At 44.9% G+C, this 22,196-nt stretch overlaps 1 protein-coding gene across 10 annotated transcripts in view; it reads left to right on the forward strand.

Moving 5' to 3' along the window:
* The window catches only part of PDE5A (phosphodiesterase 5A), a 783,446-nt gene that overhangs the window by 458,685 nt on the left and 302,565 nt on the right, over nt 1–22,196 (forward strand). For all 10 annotated transcript variants that reach the window (XM_086961429.1, XM_086961430.1, XM_086961428.1 and 7 more), the window contains exon 7: nt 7,920–7,987. In XM_086961429.1, the coding sequence (XP_086817555.1) occupies nt 7,920–7,987 (68 nt within the window). The remainder of the gene's footprint in view (nt 1–7,919; nt 7,988–22,196) is intronic.

Here is a 22,196-nt window from a genome sequence, read left to right on the forward strand (position 1 = left end):
TTGCTGTGTTTTCATTCCACAAAACGCACCATCTGTCTATCAAGCTATTACCCGTTTGCATAAAATTGCAAATCAGATACATCAGAATCCAGGCACCTGGACTTGGTCCGGTTGGTTCTGGACAACGTTAACCGCTTGGGGATGGAAGATCTTATCATTCCTAGGCATTGGCCTTGTTATAGTATTCAGCTGCTGCCTGTGCCTACAGTGTGGGCCGGCGATCTGTGGACTGTGTGCCACATCCTGCATTGAGCATTCCAGTTGTCTCTCAAACAGTCAAAGAAAGAAAGATGAACATATAATGTTACAAGAACAGACTGATAGATTCATGAGGATTGATATATCATGAAGGGTCCGTAGGGAACAAGGAGGGAATGAGGTAATATAAATTTTATGGTCAAGTTATGTTCCCTAGCGCGTACCCCACCGACTCCATGTACGAGTTAAAGTGCATGTAACTTCCCTCCTGTACCAGCTATAAAGACGCAAATACATTTGCGTCCAACGTTAACTTGTCCTCTTCCAGACCCACCATGAATGGGTTGGATGGTCCGTTCCTAAGTATGCTATGCCAACGTCTTTTTGTAGTGTACTCCTACGTTTTTCAGCCCTGGCTGAAGTAGGCCCTGAATCTCTGCCACCGAGCCTCTTTTCTGGCTTCTGACTCCGAGAAATCTTTGCCCAGGCAGCCCCCGTATCCGTGAACTCTGACTTACTTCTAGCGCGGCCCTCCGTGCTCAGCTCAGCCTGCTGCCTGCCAAGATTGACTATAACCTTCGAGTTATCTGTTTCCCTCCCCGAAAATACATTCCAGCCTGCTAGTTTCAGTAAACATCCTTCCTCAGCTACAGGGCTAAAGGGCCGACCTGTCTCTGTGCAAGTAATTCATAGCTCCGTTGCCATGCTTTCATGGAAGGCCCCTCGCCCCACGCTTCTCATACAGACACTCAGGCGCTTATACCCGCACTCACAGCAAGTATAGAATAGCTTCTGCTCTAGAGACCTTTCTGCCCAGATAGCTTAGTTCCTAAACATCAGATATCAGATATGATAAAAGCACAAGTTGATCTGACATGCCAGACTTCTGTCTCTTTCCGTCAGTGTAAATGTCAAGTCCCCTGCACCCCTCCAGTTACACGTCATCCAGCTGCGCGCGCATCCAAGTTTCCGATTTCTGCTGACATTGCAACATTCTGTTAGCACCACCCCTTGGTGCCACCCACTTGCGTCACCTATCAGTGACGTTTCTAGTACACACCTCTAGTTCATGCCTAGTTTACGCCTCTTGATGATGTACATGCACCACGTGTATATTGTTATCTTGTCTCCTCTCAGCTGTTACGCCTCTTACATTGAACATTATGATGTAAATCAAGTATATAAGCTATGTATTGTCAATAAACGAGAGCGCGCTCATCTATCCCTTCTGACACCCTGTGTGGTGGTCAGAACACGATATCCTGATTCCTTTATGAGGAATAAAACCCTTAGAAACTCTTACACCACGGACTCTGTTTTCCTTCATTCTGATTGAGTTATTATTGATTAAGTACTTACCTGCATAGAAATTAAGAGAGTAAATTAATTATTTACGTCAACACTGCCACTGAGCCGCTGCTTGCACTGCGACCTGTGGGCAAAGCACTCCGCAACACCTTGCTTCACGACGATACCTTGGTATCACCAACAACGCCGCTCCATGCCGAAATCTCCGCTGCTGCTTGCACCGCAGTTTGAGGGCGCCACACAAACTTACACAACACACCGCCCTCATCCCGCACTGCAGCCTTGGCCTACTGACGCTGGCGTAATCAACTCCAGACATCAGCACTCCAGCTACGACAACGCCGCTGCTTGCACCACGACCTGCCAGCACTGCGAGGAGCACCGCATTCACTTTGCACCCCAACCCTGTCTCACTGACAACGCCATCTGACACTGCCACTGTGCCACAGCTCGCACCGCGACCTGAGGGCACCACACGCCGCACCGCTGAACTTTGCCCCACAGCACCTGACGCCTGCCAACGCCAGCGCTCCTGACTTCAACAGAGAGGAGTTCGATCTGTAATGCGTGCGACTTCGAGGGCCCGACAACTCCTGTACTGACCTCCGGAACAGCCACCTGCGGACGCCGTGCTTTCAGAAGCTCAACGAGAGGTTGCGATGCCCTGCATTTCTAAAAGGTACTGCGTGCGGGTCTTCCCAACACCATATCTGGCCCGCAACACCGCGGTCAGCCAGAACTGTTTGAATTTGTTTGTTCACAACGCCGTGATAGCCCCAGACGGAGCTGTCGACTTCAATGAACTGTTTTTCAAGCTTATTTTGCTATCTGAAGTTTTCTAAGAACTGTATTGTGGATTTTTCTCATTTTTGGTCTAGTCTTAAGTATATACAAATATTGGATATTTTTCTAAACTGGTGTGGGGGCCTTTTGAAGTACCTAAACTGTATTACTGTTGGTTATGTGCAAATGCTTTACACACTGCCTCTGAGATAAGCCTGACTGCTCGTGCCAAGCTACCAAGGGGGTGAACAGAGGTTATTTTAGGAGTGTAACTCCCTTATCCTGACTAGAGTGGTGGTTTCTGCCTGGCATTGGCACATGCCCTAGTCTACCAAAAATCCCATTTCAAACATTGGTTGTCAGCTGTGAGTATAGGGCTTGCGTTTGCACTTGACTTACAGTGATTGGTGTGCACTACTACCATTTCGCAGACCATTACGTGCCACATACTGGTTCTTTTTCTTTTTGGTCTATTTGTGATCTCGCTACTTCATCATGCCTGAATCAAGAGCATCATCTGTTGCATCCCTGGAATTTGCCTCTGAGGAGGATAGGTTGGAATCCTACAATGTTAGGGAATTGAAGTCAATTTGCAAAAACCTAAAAGTCCAAGTCAGAAGCCTCACGAGGAAGGAGCAGCTACAAAAGGCGCTGAGGGCCTGGTTAGCAACCAGACATGCGAGCGAGCAGTCTGGTGATCTCAGTGGAGAGGCGGAGGCGCCTATTCCTCGGGTGGATGTGCTTTTGAGAGGGGGGAACACTCCAGATCAGGCAAATGTGGCATGTTCCCAGGAGAGCTGGAGGACAGGCAGGAAGCAAGGAGAGTTGCAGTAGAACTGGAGAAGCTTAAGCTAGCCATGGAGGAGAAAAGGATGATGTTAGAGCCTGAGTTCAGGATAAAGGAGCTGGATGGTGGCAGCAACCTGTCAAGCCAGGCAGACAGGATTGTGCACATCCCAAAGAATGTAGGCAAAGAATTCAAGAAGGGGGATGACATACAAAGATGGTCTCAGGGTTACGAGGCAGCGATGCACATGAATGGGGTCCCTGAGGAAAATTGGGGAGCAGGAGTGTGGCCTCTCTTCCCAGAAGAAGCTAGAGATACTTTAATAGCTTTGGGTAATGGGTATCACCTCGCCTATCCAGACATGAAGGATGCCCTACTCACTAAGTATGGTCTCACTCTTGAAAAGTACAGGGATCAGTTCAGGTCCAGTAAGAAGTCTGATGCCAACACTTGGTTGGAATGTGTAGATATTTATTATTTATTTTATTTAGTGTATTTTGTTATAGCGCACAGATACCCCAACGGGGTGTCCCGGCGCTCCTGTGTGATCTTATGCTGGATTAAGTGTCATATAGAGAGGAGATCTTTAACAGAACAGGTGAGTTTTTAAGGCTTTCCGGAAAGGTAGTTCTTCCTGGATCAACCGGATGGAATTTGGTAACTTGTTCCAGAGGGCAGAGGTACATACTTGGAAAGTTTTTCCGCCTGAGCGAGTTTTTTTAAATCTGGGAGTAGTGATGAAGTTTTTTGAGGAAGAACGAAGAGTCCTGGTGTTGTTATAAGGGGTGAGACAGGTGGAAAGGTAGGCAGAGGCCTTGCCTCTCAATGCACGGTGAGCCAGTACCAGTGCTTTGAATTCTGCCCTTTTTTGTATAGGAAGCCAATGAAGTCTGCGACGGTGGGGTGAGATGTGCTCGCGTAGGGGAATGCCACCAACCAGTCGTACTGCAGCGTTCTGGACTGTCTGAAGTCGATGACAAAGACCTGCAGATAGACCAGTGTACAGGTCATTAGCGTAGTCCAGGTGTGAAGTGATCAACGCCTGGACTACAACCTTCCTGGTGTTGTTGGGTAAGAAATGGATGAACTTTTTCACCATTCTGAACTTGGCAAAACATGCTGCAGAGACTGTGTGAACTTGATGATGCAGTGTGAGACTAGAATCCCATCTAACCCCTAGGTTTTTCACCGAGTCTTTGGGCTGGGGTGGTGCACTCAAATCAGGAGGCCACCAGATGTTGGGATCTAGTGGGGACGACTGGTGAAAGAAAAGTACCTCAGTTTTTCCTGCGTTTAGCCTTAGGAAATTATTGTCCATCCACTGGGCGATTGTGCGAAGGCAGTTTTTTAGAGGGTCAAAGGTTGTTTGGGAAATGCTGTTGAATGGAAACAAAAATTGAATATCATCAGCGTAGGAGGTGGCCTTTATTCCAGTTTGGGCGATAATATCAAAGAGGGGTGAAAAATAAACATTAAATAGGAGGGGACTCAGTGAGGAGCCTTGGGGGACTCCCCACTGAAGTGGACAGCTATCTGACGTATATGAGGGAGTGAACACTGCTTGCGTACGGTTCGACAAGAAGGATGCAATCCATTTTAAGGCCATACCCTGGATGCCTTTGGATTGTAGGCGGTCTAGGAGGAGGGGGTGGGAGACGGTGTCGAATGCTGCTGACAAGTCAAGCAGCACCAACACCGCTCTTGATTCCTCGTCTATTCCCCAGCGTACTGCATCTGCCACATCGATTAGTGCTGACTCAGTGCTATACCCTGGTCTAAAGCCGTGCTGAGAGTCATGGTAGGCACCTGATGTTTCCAAAAAACCTGCTAGTTGTTGCTGAACGAGTTTTTCGAGCACTTTGGCGGGGGCTGGTAAGAGAGAGATTGGCCTGTAGTTGGAAGGTTCACTCGGGTCGGCGTTGGCTTTCTAAATTATGGGGACTAACCGTGCATGCTTCCAGGAGTCTGGATAGACTCCCGTATGCAGCGAGTCGTCCCAGATCCCGTTCAGTGTGGGGTTGAGAATGGGTGCTAGGGACTTGTATTGCTTGGTGGGCCAAGGATCAAGAGGAGATCCGGATTTGCTTTTGTGGAGTTCTTTGAGAGATTGATCTAAGGTGATCTCTTTAAAGTTGGAAAGCGTACAGACAGATCCAGTGATGGTAATATTAGATATGTTTTGCAGGTCACTGGATAGATGGGTGAAGGGCAGTAATGTGACAGATTTTCAGGGGCTCTACAATCTGATTGCATGGGAGCACTTCTCTAGTCTATGTTTTTGCAGATCTGCTCCAGAACCTAGTTGATACTAAGCTGACTGACCCCAGGAAGCTTGCTATGAAGGGGGATCGCTGGGTGAGTACCAGGGTCCACAGGAAAGGGTATGGGGTAGACTCAAACAGAGGTGGGCAGGGTCTGCATCAGAAAAGTGGGGGGACAAGGGTAAAACAAAGAAGTTCTCTAAAGGGCCCCAAACTAACACCCAGGGGAAAGGTTCCCATCCCCAGGAGATAAGAAACAAGGGGTCTCATCAGGAAAGCCAGCTTAGACCGGCCCTCGTAAGTGTTTTGCATGTGACCCAGTGGGTCACATGAAGGGGTACCCCAAGTGGCCTAAGGGGGCACAGCCACCCACCAGTGGACAGTCCAAGGTGTTGGCTAGTGTAGCGCTTGGGGAGGAGGAGTACCCACACGAGGATGGGGACCCCGCAGAAATTACCCTCATCTCACTAGGGGACAGTGAGTTGGTCCCAGAAAACCCAGTGCCCCCTAACACAAAGAAATACAGCACCTGGGTGACCATCAATGGGAAAAGGGTAGAGGCTCTCAGAGATACTGGAGCCAGTGTGACCTCAGTCCGGTGTCACCTGGTCTCTGAGAAGCAGGTAGTCCCAGGGGCATTCTACCAAGTAATTGCGGTGGACAAATCAGAGCACCAGTGTCTGGTGGCGCTGGGTCCTTCGAGTGGGAGGATTTCCGGTCCCTTGAGGGTGGTTGTGAGACCTTCCATGCCTGTAGATTGTCTTCTAGGTAACAACCTGGAACAGTCCTTATGGAAGGATGTTGAGCTCAGGTCTCACTTGGAGATGCTTGAGTTGCCAGAGTGGTTATGCGTGTCCACTCGGTGAATGGCAGCCAGAAAGGGTGATCAAGAGGACTTGGAGCCTGAAACTGTGGCCCAAGTCCCTGCCAAGAGAAAGGGCAAGGGGCGCGGGAAATCGGCACCTGACGTTCCCACAGACTGAGAGGAGGCGGACCTTGAGGGGGCCCCCCCGGTGCCTACAGGGGATCAGGTAGCCGAACTGGGGGACATCTCTGAGCTGACCCATTGGCAGCAAGAAGGGGGTTCTACCAGGGAGAAATTCTGCAAGGAGCAGAAAGAGTGCCCTTCTCTAGAGGGTCTGAGGTGGCAGACTGCAGACCAAGCAGCTGGTGATCAGTCTGGCTCACATTGGATCTACTGGTAGAATGATCTCCTGTACAGTGAGCCTAAGGTCGCTTAGTCTGGGTCAGCCCACGTGCTGGTGCTGCCCCAGCACTTCAGGACCTTCCTACTGGGTCTGGCTCATAACGTGCCTGTGGCAGGACATTTGGGGCAGGACAAGACCTTTGACAGGCTTGTCACCCACTTCTTCTGCCCCATGTGAACCACCTCAAGCCCCACTTTGAGAGGTCCGAAGTGAGCATGCTCTTGGCGACAGATGATGGGGTGGAAAGGGGGAGTGAACCTTTCCCTGACCTCCTGTCTACCAAGGGGCGAGATGGGTCAGTGGAAGGTGTGATCCTCTCCCCTACACTGACTGCAGAGCAACTGTCACCAGTTGTTGGGACAGTTTGCCCCACTGTTCTCCCTGACACCAGGTGTTACTCTGGTGTACCCATGATTGGGCACCTGTGACAGCCCTCCTGTGAAGCACAAGATTTACACTCGGTATTCAATGTGTGAATACCAGATTGACTTGGCTCGGTGGTAGTGTTAATCTAGTTCCAAGCAACATCAAAGAAGCGGTTTGCAATGTGTTCTGAGTATCTGTGGGAGATAAGGACTGGCCATTCAGAGAAAGTGGGTTTGAGATGTGGGACTTGATGCATCGCCTAGGCCTTACACAAACCAAACATTTATGACTACTCCCTGATTTACAGAAGCCTGAGGGGTATGTTAGGGTCAGCTTTGGTGTTCACCAATGTGCTCCAACGCAACGTCAACAAATCCACCACACTTGGGAAATTCACAGGCATACATTTAGGGCAACTGTGATATTCCACATGTTTCTTTTATTCTTTTGCCGCAAAAAGTGATGTTTAATCTGACATTTCATGTCAGAACAAATGGTCAGGGCTGAAATTACACCTGACCTCTAAAAAGAATAATTTCCAAGGCCTTACTTGATGCATAGGTATGAGAACACAATGTGAATATTGAAATAGATGAACCGTATAACAGAAAGTCACTTGCAACTACTACTTAAACTGCTCAGTTCGTACTATGCACATACATAAAATGCACGTTTGTTCGGTCATGTTATTATGTTATGTTATAATGTAACAACATAATGTAAGATAACGTGTGTATGTGTATTTGTAAAGTGCACGTTCACCCAAGTCTTGGGTCTCTTGGCGCTGAAATAGCAGTTCTTTTAATGTTACCCAACTCAGTCGAAGTAATGTTATGTTATGTGGTCTTGTACTGGGAATTATGACATGCTTTATTACTGTAAATGCTGTGCAAACTTTGACATTGCATAACATTTAAATGACTGTTAATATTTTAAAAAGTTTGTCTAAATTCCACTGTGCCCGCAGTGCTGCCTTTGCCTGACTCTTATCCTAAATGCCTTTTTCAGGATTCCTTTTCCAGTGTATTTCACATGGAATCCGAGGAGCTTCGAGACTCCGCAGACGCTGCAAAGAGGTAAGCCAGTGTGGGCCTGGTACAGGCCATGGTAAAAATCAAACGGTCATAATAACACGCTGCTTTCCTGTGCTAACCCGGAAGCTGGTTCTCTGTACCGTTCTCGATGTTTAGTTTCCTTCACGCGCCCTGGTACGGAGTTTTAAGGGCTGGAATGGCTTCGAGAGAGTGGCTTCCCAGCACGTAAATGCGCAGTCACGGAGGCAGAGAAGCATTCAATTTCTGATCAGATCATGACAAAAATAACTTCAAACATCAACAGCCGTTCTGAAGGACCGGAAGTGATTAAGAGGGCTTTCTCTGTATCACATTTTATATCTCGTGCCAGAAAGGAAGGCTTACAGAAGTAAATTTGCGATTCATTCATTGCCTGTTGATGTGTTCAAAGCGGGTTTTCTTTAGAAACTCAAAATAGGAAGACTTTCTTTTCAATTAGTTCCCTGAAGCAGTATTTTTTATCGTCCTTTTAACTCAATTTATTGATTTGCTGTTGCAGTGGGGTTCGATTCCCTTTATTTAAATTGGCAGGAGAAGACTTGGTCTAGTAGATTAATACAAACACAGAGGACGTGGGTTCTAATCCCAGTTTTGTTTTGTGTAATTCTCAGTGAAACATTTAATCTCCGTTTGCCTAAAACTGTGAATGTGTAGCAGTGTGTTGTCTGGTATTCTTACATTTACATACGTGTTTCCCCCGTGCACCTGCCATCACTTCCTGGTGTGTGTAATCTGGTCTCACCAGACATTGCACAGCATATAAAGAAACCATGTTTACACAGAATCATTTTTATCTGTGCTTTGGATTGCTCCAAGCCTTAAAAAAAAACATTTTCCCTTTGTTGTTGAATTCTACAATAATAATGGGTCCTTCTGTTACCTCTAGGTTTGAATATGCTAATGTTCTGTACCTGAGGCTCCCAGATTATCTGATTAGCTGACTTCAGGTTGTTCAGTATTCTGCAAACGTCCTCCCCAGACATCTAGGTCTCCTCACCTGCGGTTGCTGCACTGTCTGCCAGTACCAGTAAAGAAGAGAATTCTTTACAAGACTTTAGGTTTGGCCCATAAGACCTTCTTTTCAACCGACCCTCAGTTCTTGTTATCTAAAATGTAACCCTACTCCGCTGCAAGAGCTCTGTGCTCCTCACTATCTTCTCTGGTAGCGGTTCTGAGGATTTGTATGTATGTATGTATAGGCATTTATATAGAGCACTACTTACCCGGAGGGTCCCAAGGCGCTTCGACCGCTGCGAAACCCTTCCTGGCTTCCCTGAGAGATGGTCCCTTAATGGGTATCTCCAGGGTGAGACCAGGCATCCCCGGCGGTCTGGTGGGGCCGTTAGTGAGGATAAGGCAAGCTAATGCCCAGAGTTGCCAAGTGTGATCGCTGATCAGAGTGGGCACCGAGGCGAGAGAATTATCGAGTCCGCTGACCCTGGTCCAGAAACCTGCCGCGCCGGGAATCGAACCCTGGTCCCGGGCCGTCCTCTGCTCTCGGGTCTGCCGCCTCTAACCAGTGAACAACATAACAAAAGAGAAATTGCCAGCACTGATAACATCACAGTAACGAAAATTCAAAACACAGTACTTGAGAAAAGATTCAAGACTGGATGCTAATTAATAGCTTTTTATTCTTATTTGTGATTTTATCAAAAAGTACTTTTTTGTTTTTTGAAGACAAACATGAAAAACAATTCAATGACCAAACTCAAAACTAAAGGTAATCATTCATCATATCACTCATATCACAACCAAACGAAAAACAATCATTCAAGGGGAGAAGGGGGACATTGAATAGAGGGACTACAAAATTTATCAAAACATACACTATTTACAATATAATACAGTACTATACATGAGACATAAGAAGCCAAGTGTCTGCAAAAACACTTAAATAAATTCTTTTAATAATCAATCACTTATGGCGTACATTCCTATAACTAAGCGTTTGAAAATAATTGTATGATTTTCTGAAAAAGGATAATGTACAAGGATCAGTGATAAGTGACAGTTGTTATAGCATTCACACTTATCACTGGAGCAGACAGTGAGATGGCTGGGGCCTACGCGTTTCGAATCCCAATAGTTTGGGGGGATTCTCTTCAGGGCCTTCTTCTGTGTTTTATAAAGAATGTGTAATCTCAAGTGGGGATTAGTTGACACAGTAGATTAATGGATGACCTGATAAGAGTTGTGTTAGTATATATGGGAGGCCGTGTCTGTAAAAGCTGTCAAGTTTCCGTCGTGGGACGAATCAATATGTATTCTTCTACAGTGCAACAAAGTAGCACTTGTTCGCGGACAACCGTCTGAAAAAATGGGGCCTTTGACGCGGTGTTCCGCGGCGTTACAAGTTAGCTGCGTGTGACCGCAATGGGAAAGGCACACGAAGATTCTAGTTTACAAGCTCGAGGCAGCAGTTCTTTGCAGCGACGTAAACAGCGGTAATTGTTTAAAAGATTAATTAAAGACAGGTTGTTCAGTATTCTGCAAACGTCCTCCCCAGACATCTAGGTCTCCTCACCTGCGGTTGCTGCACTGTCTGCCAGTATCAGTAAAGAAGAGAATTCTTTACAAGACTTTAGGTTTGGCCCATAAGACCTTCTTTTCAACCGACCCTCAGTTCTTGTTATCTAAAATGTAACCCTACTCCGCTGCAAGAGCTCTGTGCTCCTCACTATCTTCTCTGGTAGCGGTTCTGAGGATTTGTATGTATGTATGTATAGGCATTTATATAGAGCACTACTTACCCGGAGGGTCCCAAGGCGCTTCGACCGCTGCGAAACCCTTCCTGGCTTCCCTGAGAGATGGTCCCTTAATGGGTATCTCCAGGGTGAGACCAGGCATCCCCGGCGGTCTGGTGGGGCCGTTAGTGAGGATAAGGCAAGCTAATGCCCAGAGTTGCCAAGTGTGATCGCTGATCAGAGTGGGCACCGAGGCGAGAGAATTATCGAGTCCGCTGACCCTGGTCCAGAAACCTGCCGCGCCGGGAATCGAACCCTGGTCCCGGGCCGTCCTCTGCTCTCGGGTCTGCCGCCTCTAACCAGTGAGCCACACTACCTCACTTGGCAGGCATGCGTTGTAATAGCATCTGCGATGTAATGTCATGCGTTGTAAAGGCATTCGTTGTAAAGGATCCTGCGTTGTAAAAATTGCGTTGTAATGGTATGCGTTGTTAAAGTATGCGTTGTAACATCATACATCCAATGAGGATCTGTTAATCCCTCAGTATTTTCCTTCATCTAATGCAAAATACTTTCTACGGTATTTAAAACTGTTCCCCACTTGTCGTAGCCTGTTAATGTACATATTTCATTGGTAGGTGTCATTCAATGGGAATTATGAAGATTTTTCTCAATTACACTTGAGGCCCGATGCACCCCCATAGATGTAGAGGATTTGCACCAGTCTTTGGATTGTGTTTGAGTTTAAAAAAATATATATAGCAGCATGTCTTCTGCAGGTAACGCTGCACAGTCTTTGTGCTTTCCTCACCATTTTTACTCACAGATCTGAGTGTTGCATCTAATACATTTGCCCAGTGGTTTTAAAACTAGAGCAGATAAAAGACGGAACAAGGAGCACCCTTGTCAGGTGCTCCTTTCGATCAGAAACTGTTGACTTGGACCTATGCTCATGTGGGTGGATGTAGGATTGGCATACATGTCAGAAAATAGGGCCCAAAATTCACTTTTCCTGGAAGCTGAAGGAGAAAAAGCAATAAAAAGCTTTTTCAAAGTCCACCAAGACTAATGAAGCGGCACCTGAAAAGTGATCACCATCTGCTAGTTCTACCTGTAGGTGCCAAATACAATGTTCTGTACTCTGACTGGCCATGACACCAATTTGGTCCCAGTGGATCAGAGATCGGATCACTTTGGTGCATCTATTAACCAAAACCCTGAGTATTACAGTGATATTAGTGCAATAAGGGTCATGTGGCATGGAGCCTGTCTGTATAGCTTCCTCAAATACTGTGAGCAATGATGGGGTTAGCAACAAGTCATATATTTAAAGAATTCTAGGAGGGAAATCTTTTGGGCTAGGTGTTTTGCTGAATGACATTCTATGTATTTTATCTTGAAGCTCTTTAAGTGCTCTTGTGAGATCAAGACCTACCTAGCCTGATTCTTGTAACTTGCTTACCATTAAATCTTTTACTGTGGGGTTTTCAGGTTCTAGATACTGTTCTTGTCTCTTTGGGAGGCGAAGAAGGGATGCACTGACTATGCCATGCACAGGTAGTGCGCATTGTAGCAGCGTCTTTGTCTCTACGCCCACATATGTAAGACAACGCAAGCAAAAAAGATAAGGATTCACCTATATTCATTGAGCCACCCACACCCCCATCCGAATGTGGGCTGACCTCTTTGGGATTCCAATGGCACACATTTAGCACCAGAGTATTACAGAAGGAACTGTGCAAACATCTGCAAATCCATGTATAATGCCATTGTGCACCTGGTATGCAAAAGGCAGGCACAGAATCCACTTGCACCCCCAAGGCAGTAGGTGTAATACATTTCCTGGTAGCTACATATGTTATAATTCTTCTGTTACATTACAATTTCAGTATTCTGATGCCCACATTGTCATGCCTTAATGCATTGTGGTCACAGAAGTTATTCACAAAGTAGAGGTTTCAACACATTTTGCAATAATACAACTCTTACAGCATACTGCTCTCTATCTGGAGCTCATCAGAGGAGTGTAGCCATGCTGTCTGAAAGCATTTAAATATTCCTGTAGTGTAATGTTTTTGCCGCCTGTGTATGGATTTGTCAAGTCTTCTTTACATCAAGGATCTCAGCCGTGTCTTTTTAGAAATTGACTGCTATTGATTGTCTCATACGAGCTAGTGCCTTCCATATACAGCATACAATTGTGTCAATACATGATACAAAAAGTGGTGACAAAGGCAAAGTTTTTAGAAAAATGGTGCATTAGTTATTATTATTATTATTTTAATTGTAAAACATGTCCCAAAAATGAAAAGAAAACATACCACCTACCTGTGGTGGCTATATGTTTGCAATAACATTAATTCAATTGAAAGAAAATTAACTTTGCATATCCATTTAATAATTTTGCATGATGCTTCCCAGCTGGTGTACTTGGTAGAAATATATAAACATATTTTGTAGTTTTAAAACACATCACAGAAAAAAGTTGCTACAGCTTTGAATTGCTTCAACTGGTAAACATAATTTAAGCACATAAGAATTAACCAAAAATAAACAAGGCTAAAGAATGGAAAGAAGAATACATTGGGAAGGTAATGTTTTAGTCAACCATACCAGCCACTGAAGTGCATTTCTCTTTTGGTGAATGTGCACATTTAATTAGGCAAAATGGCTTCACACTGCAAGAAAATCAATTGGTGAAGTAGGCTAACCTGTTGCCCCCTTCAATATGCAGTCGTGGACAGAAGCAAAATGTGAATGGCAGTTAAAAAGACCAGTGGATGAAGAGGGCTGATGCAAACTCTATCTATGTATATATGTATGCATTTTTTATTTGTGAATGTTCCTGATTGCGTGAGACACAGCTAATGCGAAACCTAAAAATAAGAAAAAAATATAATCCACAATATTTCAATTCTGCTATAATATAAGATTAAAAAAATAGGCCTGAAGATGTATTTAACGTTTATATAATTGGAATAAACTATTTAGGTATTTATAAAGGTAACACCCAGGGACGACATGCTTGCAAGTTAATTTTGGTTTTAAAAGCACCTGCCGCTGCGTTCCTTGCCTCCAGCAATTTCCAAGCAACAGTAAAAACGTCAAGATAACTCTGGTAATTGATGTTTTTCCTAGAGAGAGATTGGAGTTTTGTCTAGTTGAGGTTTTGACTGATCATAAAATAGCACAGATGATTAATATACCTGCTGCAAAGAACATTTACCCTGCAGATCACAAAGTGCAAATTGTGTAAATAGGGATGTCAGTGGGTTACTGGTTTTCTAAGAGACATCCTTTTGTTACTTGCAGTTTATACAACGTAAAATCCTGATAAAGAACAGTGAATTATTGACTGTCATCAAAGAACTGCATGCACACTGCAAAATATAGATTAGAGCATGTATTAATTATTGAAGAGAACCCCCAACTATGGTTTTCCGTTTTCAATTCTGAGTTTGTGCTTCTCCAGACCAAGCGCTTTTAAACTATCCTGCCTACCAGTATGGATGACATGTCACTCTTACATCTGGTAGTCCTCTGGCTTATGCAATATTTTCCATAAGCTGATTTACACATGTATGATTGTCTCTGTGTAACGTGTGTGTGATGCAAAGTGCTCCGACGCTCTACACTGGTATGAGTGGTGCTGTATAACTAATTAAATGCATCTGAAAGAGAGTGGTTATGGAGGCTTGAGGGGCACTGTTAAAAGGTGGTAGTGAAGGAATCCGTGGCAGAGGTGGGGCGCCAACAAACATTGTCTCACCGGGTGCCAACAGCCCTAAAGCCAGCCTTAGGAACACCCCTAAGCAAAACTTTACTGTCTCACACAAATGTCCTAGATTTGTGTGTGCGTCATTTTCCCTAAAACCCCATTGCATATGATACTTCCATTGTGCTACTTACAGAGTGATTATTTTACAAGTTCCCAGCAATGCTTTGAGACTACAGATGAGATGTGTGGTCATTATAGCATCACCCTTCTTTCCGTGAAGATGCGAAGAAAGAAATTCTTCAAGGCCACTTTTGGTGATTAAATTCACTGTTCAACATCTTTACTGGCTCCACTGTTCATACCACATCTGACCATGCAGATAGCACATATAAAATCCATATGGAGATTTTTTCAAATTTAAGAGATCAGCCAGAATTTGAGAGCTTCAAAACAGGCATCTACAGGATATTGTTTTCACTCTCGGTCAGATTCAATAGAAACCTGGGCCTGTGGTTGCAAACTGGTTGGTGTTTCTATATCAACTGGTTTGTGACTCCACTTTCATTTTGCAAGGTGATTGGTATAAACCAGGCACACTGCAAAACGGAAATTCACAGGCAGTTGCAAAGCCTGCACTCAGCCTCATTAATATTTATGAGGCAGGAGTCCTTTCTATGGATGATGATACAAATGTAAGTATGTATGCCTCCTGGTGCCAGAAGGCCTTTGTCCCTGTGTGCGTATTCACTGCATGACAACTTTGTTTTACATCAGCCTCTGTCCCTCAAACGGAAAGGGGCGGCTCTCGAAAATAGGTCGGGAAGCAGCTAATATATCGGAGGAGTACAAAGTGGTCCCCAAGACTACTGTTTGCTCCAACCAATGGTAGCAGTCACCTTGTGAATGTGGTAGGTCCTCTTTAGATCTCTGTAAAACATCAATGCTCTGTGACTCTAATTGCAGTTGCATATCATTCATACATTGCACACGATGTAGGGGTGATGAATTATTGGTCTACAATGATAATTAATTGACTTGTGACTTGATGGCACAGAACACAATGCATGTAGTTCTTTTTTGTAAATGTTTTTGTAATTTGGGGGAGCTTTACATTTTACCACTTTTAAGATCATTCAATTTTACATAATATCACACTGCTTACTTTTATTTACGATTATTGCCTACCATGGAGATCTACTGTGGTATGGCCTCTTTTGTGTGGGCTGTTTTTTACTCTTGAATGAACATTTCTCTGGTCCTTGCTTCGCATTAGGGACACAGTGTAAAAGATATTAAGTAATTTGTGATGTATTAACTTATTAATGAATTTGTAATTTATTGTACTTTTATGATTTTATTATGAAATCATATAAAGTATTGAATTGTATTAGGGGATATCCATTACACATCCACATTCTTTTGTGAGTCATTTATGGATCACAAATGGCACTTTGTGAGTTAGAAAAAAGTTTGTCTCACAAGTTTTCCTTAGTACATTGTAGCACTCTGGTGCTTGCAAAGCCTTTGTTTTTGAGAATTGCAGGCTTTGCAACCTCAATACAGAGGCTCCTTTCTGCTACTTGAACCTGTGAACTGGTGGGTGAGGAACCAGCCTTGAGAGTTTGGAGACTTTTAGACTCAAGAACGTGAAGTTACAGAACATTTTCAAAAGTCAAACTTAGTGAAAATGTAATTGCCTCAGGACTGGTACAAGGTGCACTATCTACCTGTAAATACCCCTAGGGGTGACAGAGCTGCGCTTTACAAATGCTGATTGATTGACTGAATTTCTGAAGCTTCATCTTAATTTTTTTTCCTATTGAGGGCCGTTTGGCATAAACTTTGAGGCTTAAGTATGACCTCATTAGTTGCATCTGATCACGTGGCGCTCTACTTTTTAGTACAAAAGATAAAGCTGCAGTCTCACTACTTATTGGTTGTCTCTGACCCCGAGGAGCCTTACTTACATAAAGCTTTGAGCCTTCACCGGTTGATTCCTAGTCTCTATAAAAGTTACGATTTTTGACTAGGACAAGCCACCAACTTTTGCATGCCAAAGTCCATCACGTGTCATCCACAAAGGATGGTTAGATCCCAGCCTACTGAATCCCATGGGCTAACATTGATTTAACACTTTCCTATTGTTTTTAATAGAATGCTTTTGTTTTGCTCAATTTTGTACTCCTAAATCCTTATGGCTTCTTTTTCTAGTCATATTACTCATTACATTTTTCTTTTTTTACCTGATGTGGTTGGAAATTGTATGTTATTTAGCTCATAAATGTATTGTTTTGATGTTGTTTCACATGTACGACAGGCTTTTTATTACAGAATCGCTTTGCTGCTTGGCCCACGTTATGAAAGGTGAACCACGGATTCCTTACAGAAACCAGTTTGCCTCTTAAAAGTCAGATCATTTGTACCGTGTGTGAACTCAGTCACAGCTCCCTTCAAGACTGTGGACAGTCTGCTCCATAGCTTAGAAACTGACGTTCATACTGGTTGGCTCAGAATCTCCTTTGCTCATTCTAGAGTGATTATTGACAGACATGCAGGCATCGTGTCAGACAGTCTGAGGAGTTACAGTAGAACTGGCCACGAGCACTCGGGCTCTTTTATTGGCAGGGTCACCTGACCTGTGATGCCTGTGTTGGATGGCAATGGGGTGGGCATATGAGACAGACCTCGTGGGACTGGCTGGTAAAACACTAGACTGTGTCCATCAGGACATAACACTATCTCTAAAGAGGATATTTGAGTATTTTTAGTTGAGGTAACTGTACTGAAGTAAACAGTGGACACCAGGTGTTCTTTACTCAGTGGTCTAAGGAACTTTAGGGGGTCTCCCTGCAAGGTACGTGGAGGGCCCCCCCCTCCCTAGCCCACCATCTAGCACTTTTGCTGAGGGGGGCCCTGGAGCTCATGGCCCCGTGCACTGCAGGGGCTGCGGGGGCTTCTGTTACGCCATTGTCTTTACTGTTACAAAGATGAAATTGGCACTAATGATAAACAGCAGAGCTATCTGTTATGCTGCAGAGATTATCACGAAGCTGAAGCTTTAACCCGTTTACTGCGGCCGTTATATCGGGCTGAGTACGGGCGTTCTGAGGAGTGGGCGGGTGCGCGTCAACCGTTGGCCTTTCGCAGCACCAGCCAGGGAGTGCTCGCGACGGCCAATGGCCGACGGGAGCACGGAAGGGGTTAAGCAGAGAGTTGGGGACTTACATCATGCGGCTCAGGCAACAAAGACACTGTGGATGTGTCGGGCGGTGAGTAGTTTACTGGGTTTATGCTCACCGGATTCTCTTGGCTGATCTGTCAGATTTTGACATATCCATTTTCCAGATGTTATTATGTACTTGTCACTGCGTCCACTAAATACTGCATCCCCAGTTACTGGTATTCACCAGGTGCCGTAAATATCTCACACCACTCCGGCCTTTTCACAATCAGGACCTAAGCCTCGGCCCAAGATTAGTTCAGCATTGCTTATGGCTTTGTGAGCAAAAGCTTATATCCCGTCTCTTTGAGAATGGGAGTCCAACTATGGGCGATGTTCTGCGACTTCTCTTGAAAGAGAGGTCTTTTGACCCCTGCTGAGTCACAGAATAGCACTGTACCAGATGGACCAATATCAAACCAGGCCAAAGATGCACTGGAAAGTAGCATTTTATACATATTTATATGCGTTCTACTGTTCTGAACTCCGTTCATCTAAAGAACATTAATCCATTTTTTTATTGTGAAATTGTTTTTGTGTTCAGTCAACCGCATGCTTGTTTGCCTGAGTCAGCGTTTCAAAGCAATACTCTGGTGGCCTCTACAGATCCCGGGATGAAACAGATTCATCTCATGGGAAAAATGTACCGTCATTAAGAAAGTCAGCAACATGCAGATAATGCTGTGTTCTGCAAATGTCTTTCGGGAGATTGCTTGCATGTGTGCCATTCTGTAACAAAGAATCCCCGCCTCTTTGTTTCACATGGCACGAGACTACTGCATCCAAACCAGTGCAAGAAATGAAAAACGCCGATTTAGGAATATTTTTTTAAAGAATTACTGTGAAGTGGAAAGAGACAAAGCTTTCCTGAGTAGATTACGAAAAGCACGAGAGAAATTCCGGTCCAGATTTACTAATATTTTGGGTCTTGGTTTCACCACTTTTGTGACGCATCCATGACACAAAGATATCTACAAAGCCACGCAAGGGGCGATTTGTGCCGCCTTGTGTGGCTTTTTAACAAAGAATGTAGCACAATGCAGCAGCATGCACTGCACTGTGGTACATTTTATTCTGAGAGGAGGCGTTCAGTGGATGAAACATGAGTGTTCGATTGCATTCACCCATGGATTTCCTGCAATTCCAGATTTACAAAGGTTTGTAAAACTGGGATTGTGTGAAATCGCTATGCCTCCCAGTGGATGGCGTACACAGGAGAAAAATCTATTTTTCTCCTCGTTATTCACTCTTTTTATGTGTGCTGCAATGTGAGGCACACTTAGATGGAGGAAATTGTCTCGAGAGATTGTTTTTGTGCAGGAAGGTGTCGCGTAATGCACAAAAACTGTTCTCCTTGTAACGCAGGTACCCTTGCACCAGGGTGCAATGAGGCCGGTATTAGCATTAGGTTGCCTGAAGTGCACCAGTGCTACAAGAGAGCAGAAGTGGGTCATATCTTAATAGATATGAGCCCACATTACACAATAAGAGCATTTTGATTGTTTGCGCAGGGCACACCATTTTAAAGATGCGCCCGGTGCAAACAATGAAATGCGCCCTATTACCATGATTCTGCTGCCCCTAGGGCAGCTACGAACTTGTGCTGCCCACAGGGCAGCGAATTCAGGTGAAAATTGGAACCGCTGCTGTACATTTGAAGGGGATTTGAGATCCCCTTGCAGACGGGTGCAGTCAGTGACTGCGGCTGCCTGCAAGGGGATGTCTGGGGGGACCAAAGGATCCCTATCCCTGCCTAAGCCTGCCATCAGGGGGCACACTGACAGTGTGCTGCCTTTGAGGTGGCTCACTGTCAGTAGAAGGTGGTGAACTATCAATGCACCTCCCGAGGGCTTCTTTGCCTCTGCACTCGCGTCTGTATAACGGCGTGGGCGCAGAGGCAAAGGGTTCCCTCATTTGCATGGGGTGTGCCTGATGCAAATAAAGGTACGCCCCCTGCACATTGCTCTGGCTCTTTAACTCCTTGCGTGCTGGATTACGGAACCACTCCGTCACCAGCCACGGACGCGTTGTGCTGGTGACGGAATGGTTCCGTTACGGCCCGGCCTGTGCGGCGCGTTCTATTGAGTGGGCGGGGCTGTGACGGAACCACTCCGTCACAAGCACAGCGTGCCTGTGGCTCGTGACAGAGTGGTTCCGTCACGAGCATGGCGGCGCTGCGCCCCCCCGCCCCCCAGCGCCTCGGCGTAATTACCGCCAAGGGGTTAAGTGCACCAGCGCTATCGGTATTACAGAATGGGCCGTACAAGTGTATGTAGACCCTTCTGTAATACCAAAATTCCCCGGGTGTGTACAAAGCGGTCACAGATGCCCATTACACCCTGGGGCAATTTCTGTAATATGACCACTGGTGCATTTGTGCTCTCTCCCTTTCATGCGACACAGCGCAGCAAGTTGCCTTGCTACACTGCGTTACGTGAAAGGTTAGTAAATCTGACCCTCAGGGTATTTCTTCTCATTCAGGCTAGAGGTAATATTTCAAAGAGCTTATCAATGATGGTATTTGACCCACTTGGGCAAGATTCACAAAACGTCTCAGTCTGTCTTGTTTTATAATGCCTTGCAGTTTCAGCATACGATGGATGAAAGGTTGAATGATTTAGCTGGTTTCTCTCTCGTTTTTATTTCCCTGGTCCATGGTGGCCTCTACAACACATCATTCTCCGCGAGCCACATGATCAGTGTTGGGAGCTCATTTTCACCAAAGCTCATGCTGCATGCTGTCAGTCTCAGCCATGTCCCTGGCAGTTGGTTCTTACGAACTTTAACAAGTTATGTTTTCCGACAAGGGTTTGGTGGTAATTCAAAATCGAGCAATTTCTGAAGGAAACTCCAAATACAGAAAGCGCATGGGTATTATACTAGAGTTAATTCTGCGGATGTATTATACTATTTATCTAGTGTCCTGTGGAAATTGGAGGATTTCTCGGTATCCTCCTCTAAACCAGGCCCCTACCTAATTTCTCAAATGGTTCAATTTAAGAATGCCTCCATAGGTTTCTGAAGAGGTTATATATATTATTAGTATACAAAGGGAAACCTAATTTGATTTGATGATGTCATCAAAGTGTTCTGGTGACATGCATAATAACACAAACTATAGAAGGCAAAGTGATTTATAACTGTCACCAGAAATCTCAAATGGCAATATTGGACCAAGATTAACATCATAACATTTATGTAATGTGTTTTTTGCATAGTGGTACATTAATTGTTTACACCACTCCAGTAGCGGCTCCTGGTGTAAATGCTGACGGGGGCTGACGCGGGGTGGGGGAGGGGCAGGGTAGCGGTTAGTAAACTCTGGAATAAGGCCCAACAGAGGTAAGTAAACAAATAAATAACTAAAACGGAAATCGTTGCGCGCACTGCTTCGCATTTGGCGATGCAGCGTGCGCGATGAAATTGCACACGCTGAGTGCGCAAGGTGTTATTTATGATATTTGTGTTTCCCTCGTCTTCATTGATTTTGTTTGTGAAAGGTGTCACTCCTATTTGTGGTAATGTCACTCACAATGACACTAAAAATATGAAAATGTCACACGTAGCAATCTGAAACCTTGGCAGCTATGAATTAGGCCTGGGCCCCAAAATAAAATTGGTCCCCAAACTCATCAAATAGCTAAAACAGTGGCTCACATTTGCAAATAGGGCCGTTTTGTAAAGACGCGTTGTATATGTGTTTTGCAAGGTCTGCATGCATTTGTGTTTGCTACAAGCAATGTTGTTGGTAATATCTGGGAACTCATGTAAAAACTGTACCACAAGACCATAAAGCAGGCCCACAAGCCTCTGAAAAACCGGCCTACACATTAACTTATCAGACCTGCCCCTCAGGCCCTGCCTCATTGCTCTATAGGCGTGACTGACCCTTAGCTAATATGAATATTGTCCCCCACACTCTCTTTTGCTTATCTCGAGCACAGCTTCTATGGGCAATGGTATGCAGACAATTCTAAATTTGTGGCAGCAGCAGCAGGTGGTTGACACTGCAGATGTTTCCAGACCGGAGCTTACATTTCATTATAGGAGCAAAAAAGAAGAAGCATTGCAAATGCAAGTTGTCTTGCATTTGTTGAAGTTGGAGGTATTAGCATTATAAATGCCAATGTTTTTTTACCTAGCCATGTTGCAGGGTGCAGGTACTGCAACAAGCCAATAACATAATAGAGTTTGGTGAGCTGCGTCGATGAAAAGAAAGGTGCAGTTCGCCAAGGTCTAGTTTTTCAATATTGTAAGATTTTCGTAAGCAGCGCAGCACGCTGTCTGTGCCGTGCTATTAAAATCATATACTATGAAAAAAATAGACTTTGGCAAGATACAGAAAAGAAAGGCACGGCTCACCAAAGTCAATTTTTTCAATACTGTAAGGTTTTCCTAAGCAGTCCAGCACGCCCCTTCTGCAGCACTACTAAAAGCATATAATATTGAAAAAATACACTTTAGAGAGCCGCACTGAAAAAAGAAAGGCACTGCTCACCAAACTCAGTTTTTAAAAAAATTTGTAAGCTTTTCATAAGCAGCACAGCACGCCGCCTGTGCCGCGCTGCTAACAAAAAGCATATCATA

Source organism: Lissotriton vulgaris, chromosome 3_1, assembly GCF_964263255.1.
Source record: "Lissotriton vulgaris chromosome 3_1, aLisVul1.2, whole genome shotgun sequence".
Classification (NCBI taxonomy): domain Eukaryota; kingdom Metazoa; phylum Chordata; class Amphibia; order Caudata; family Salamandridae; genus Lissotriton; species Lissotriton vulgaris.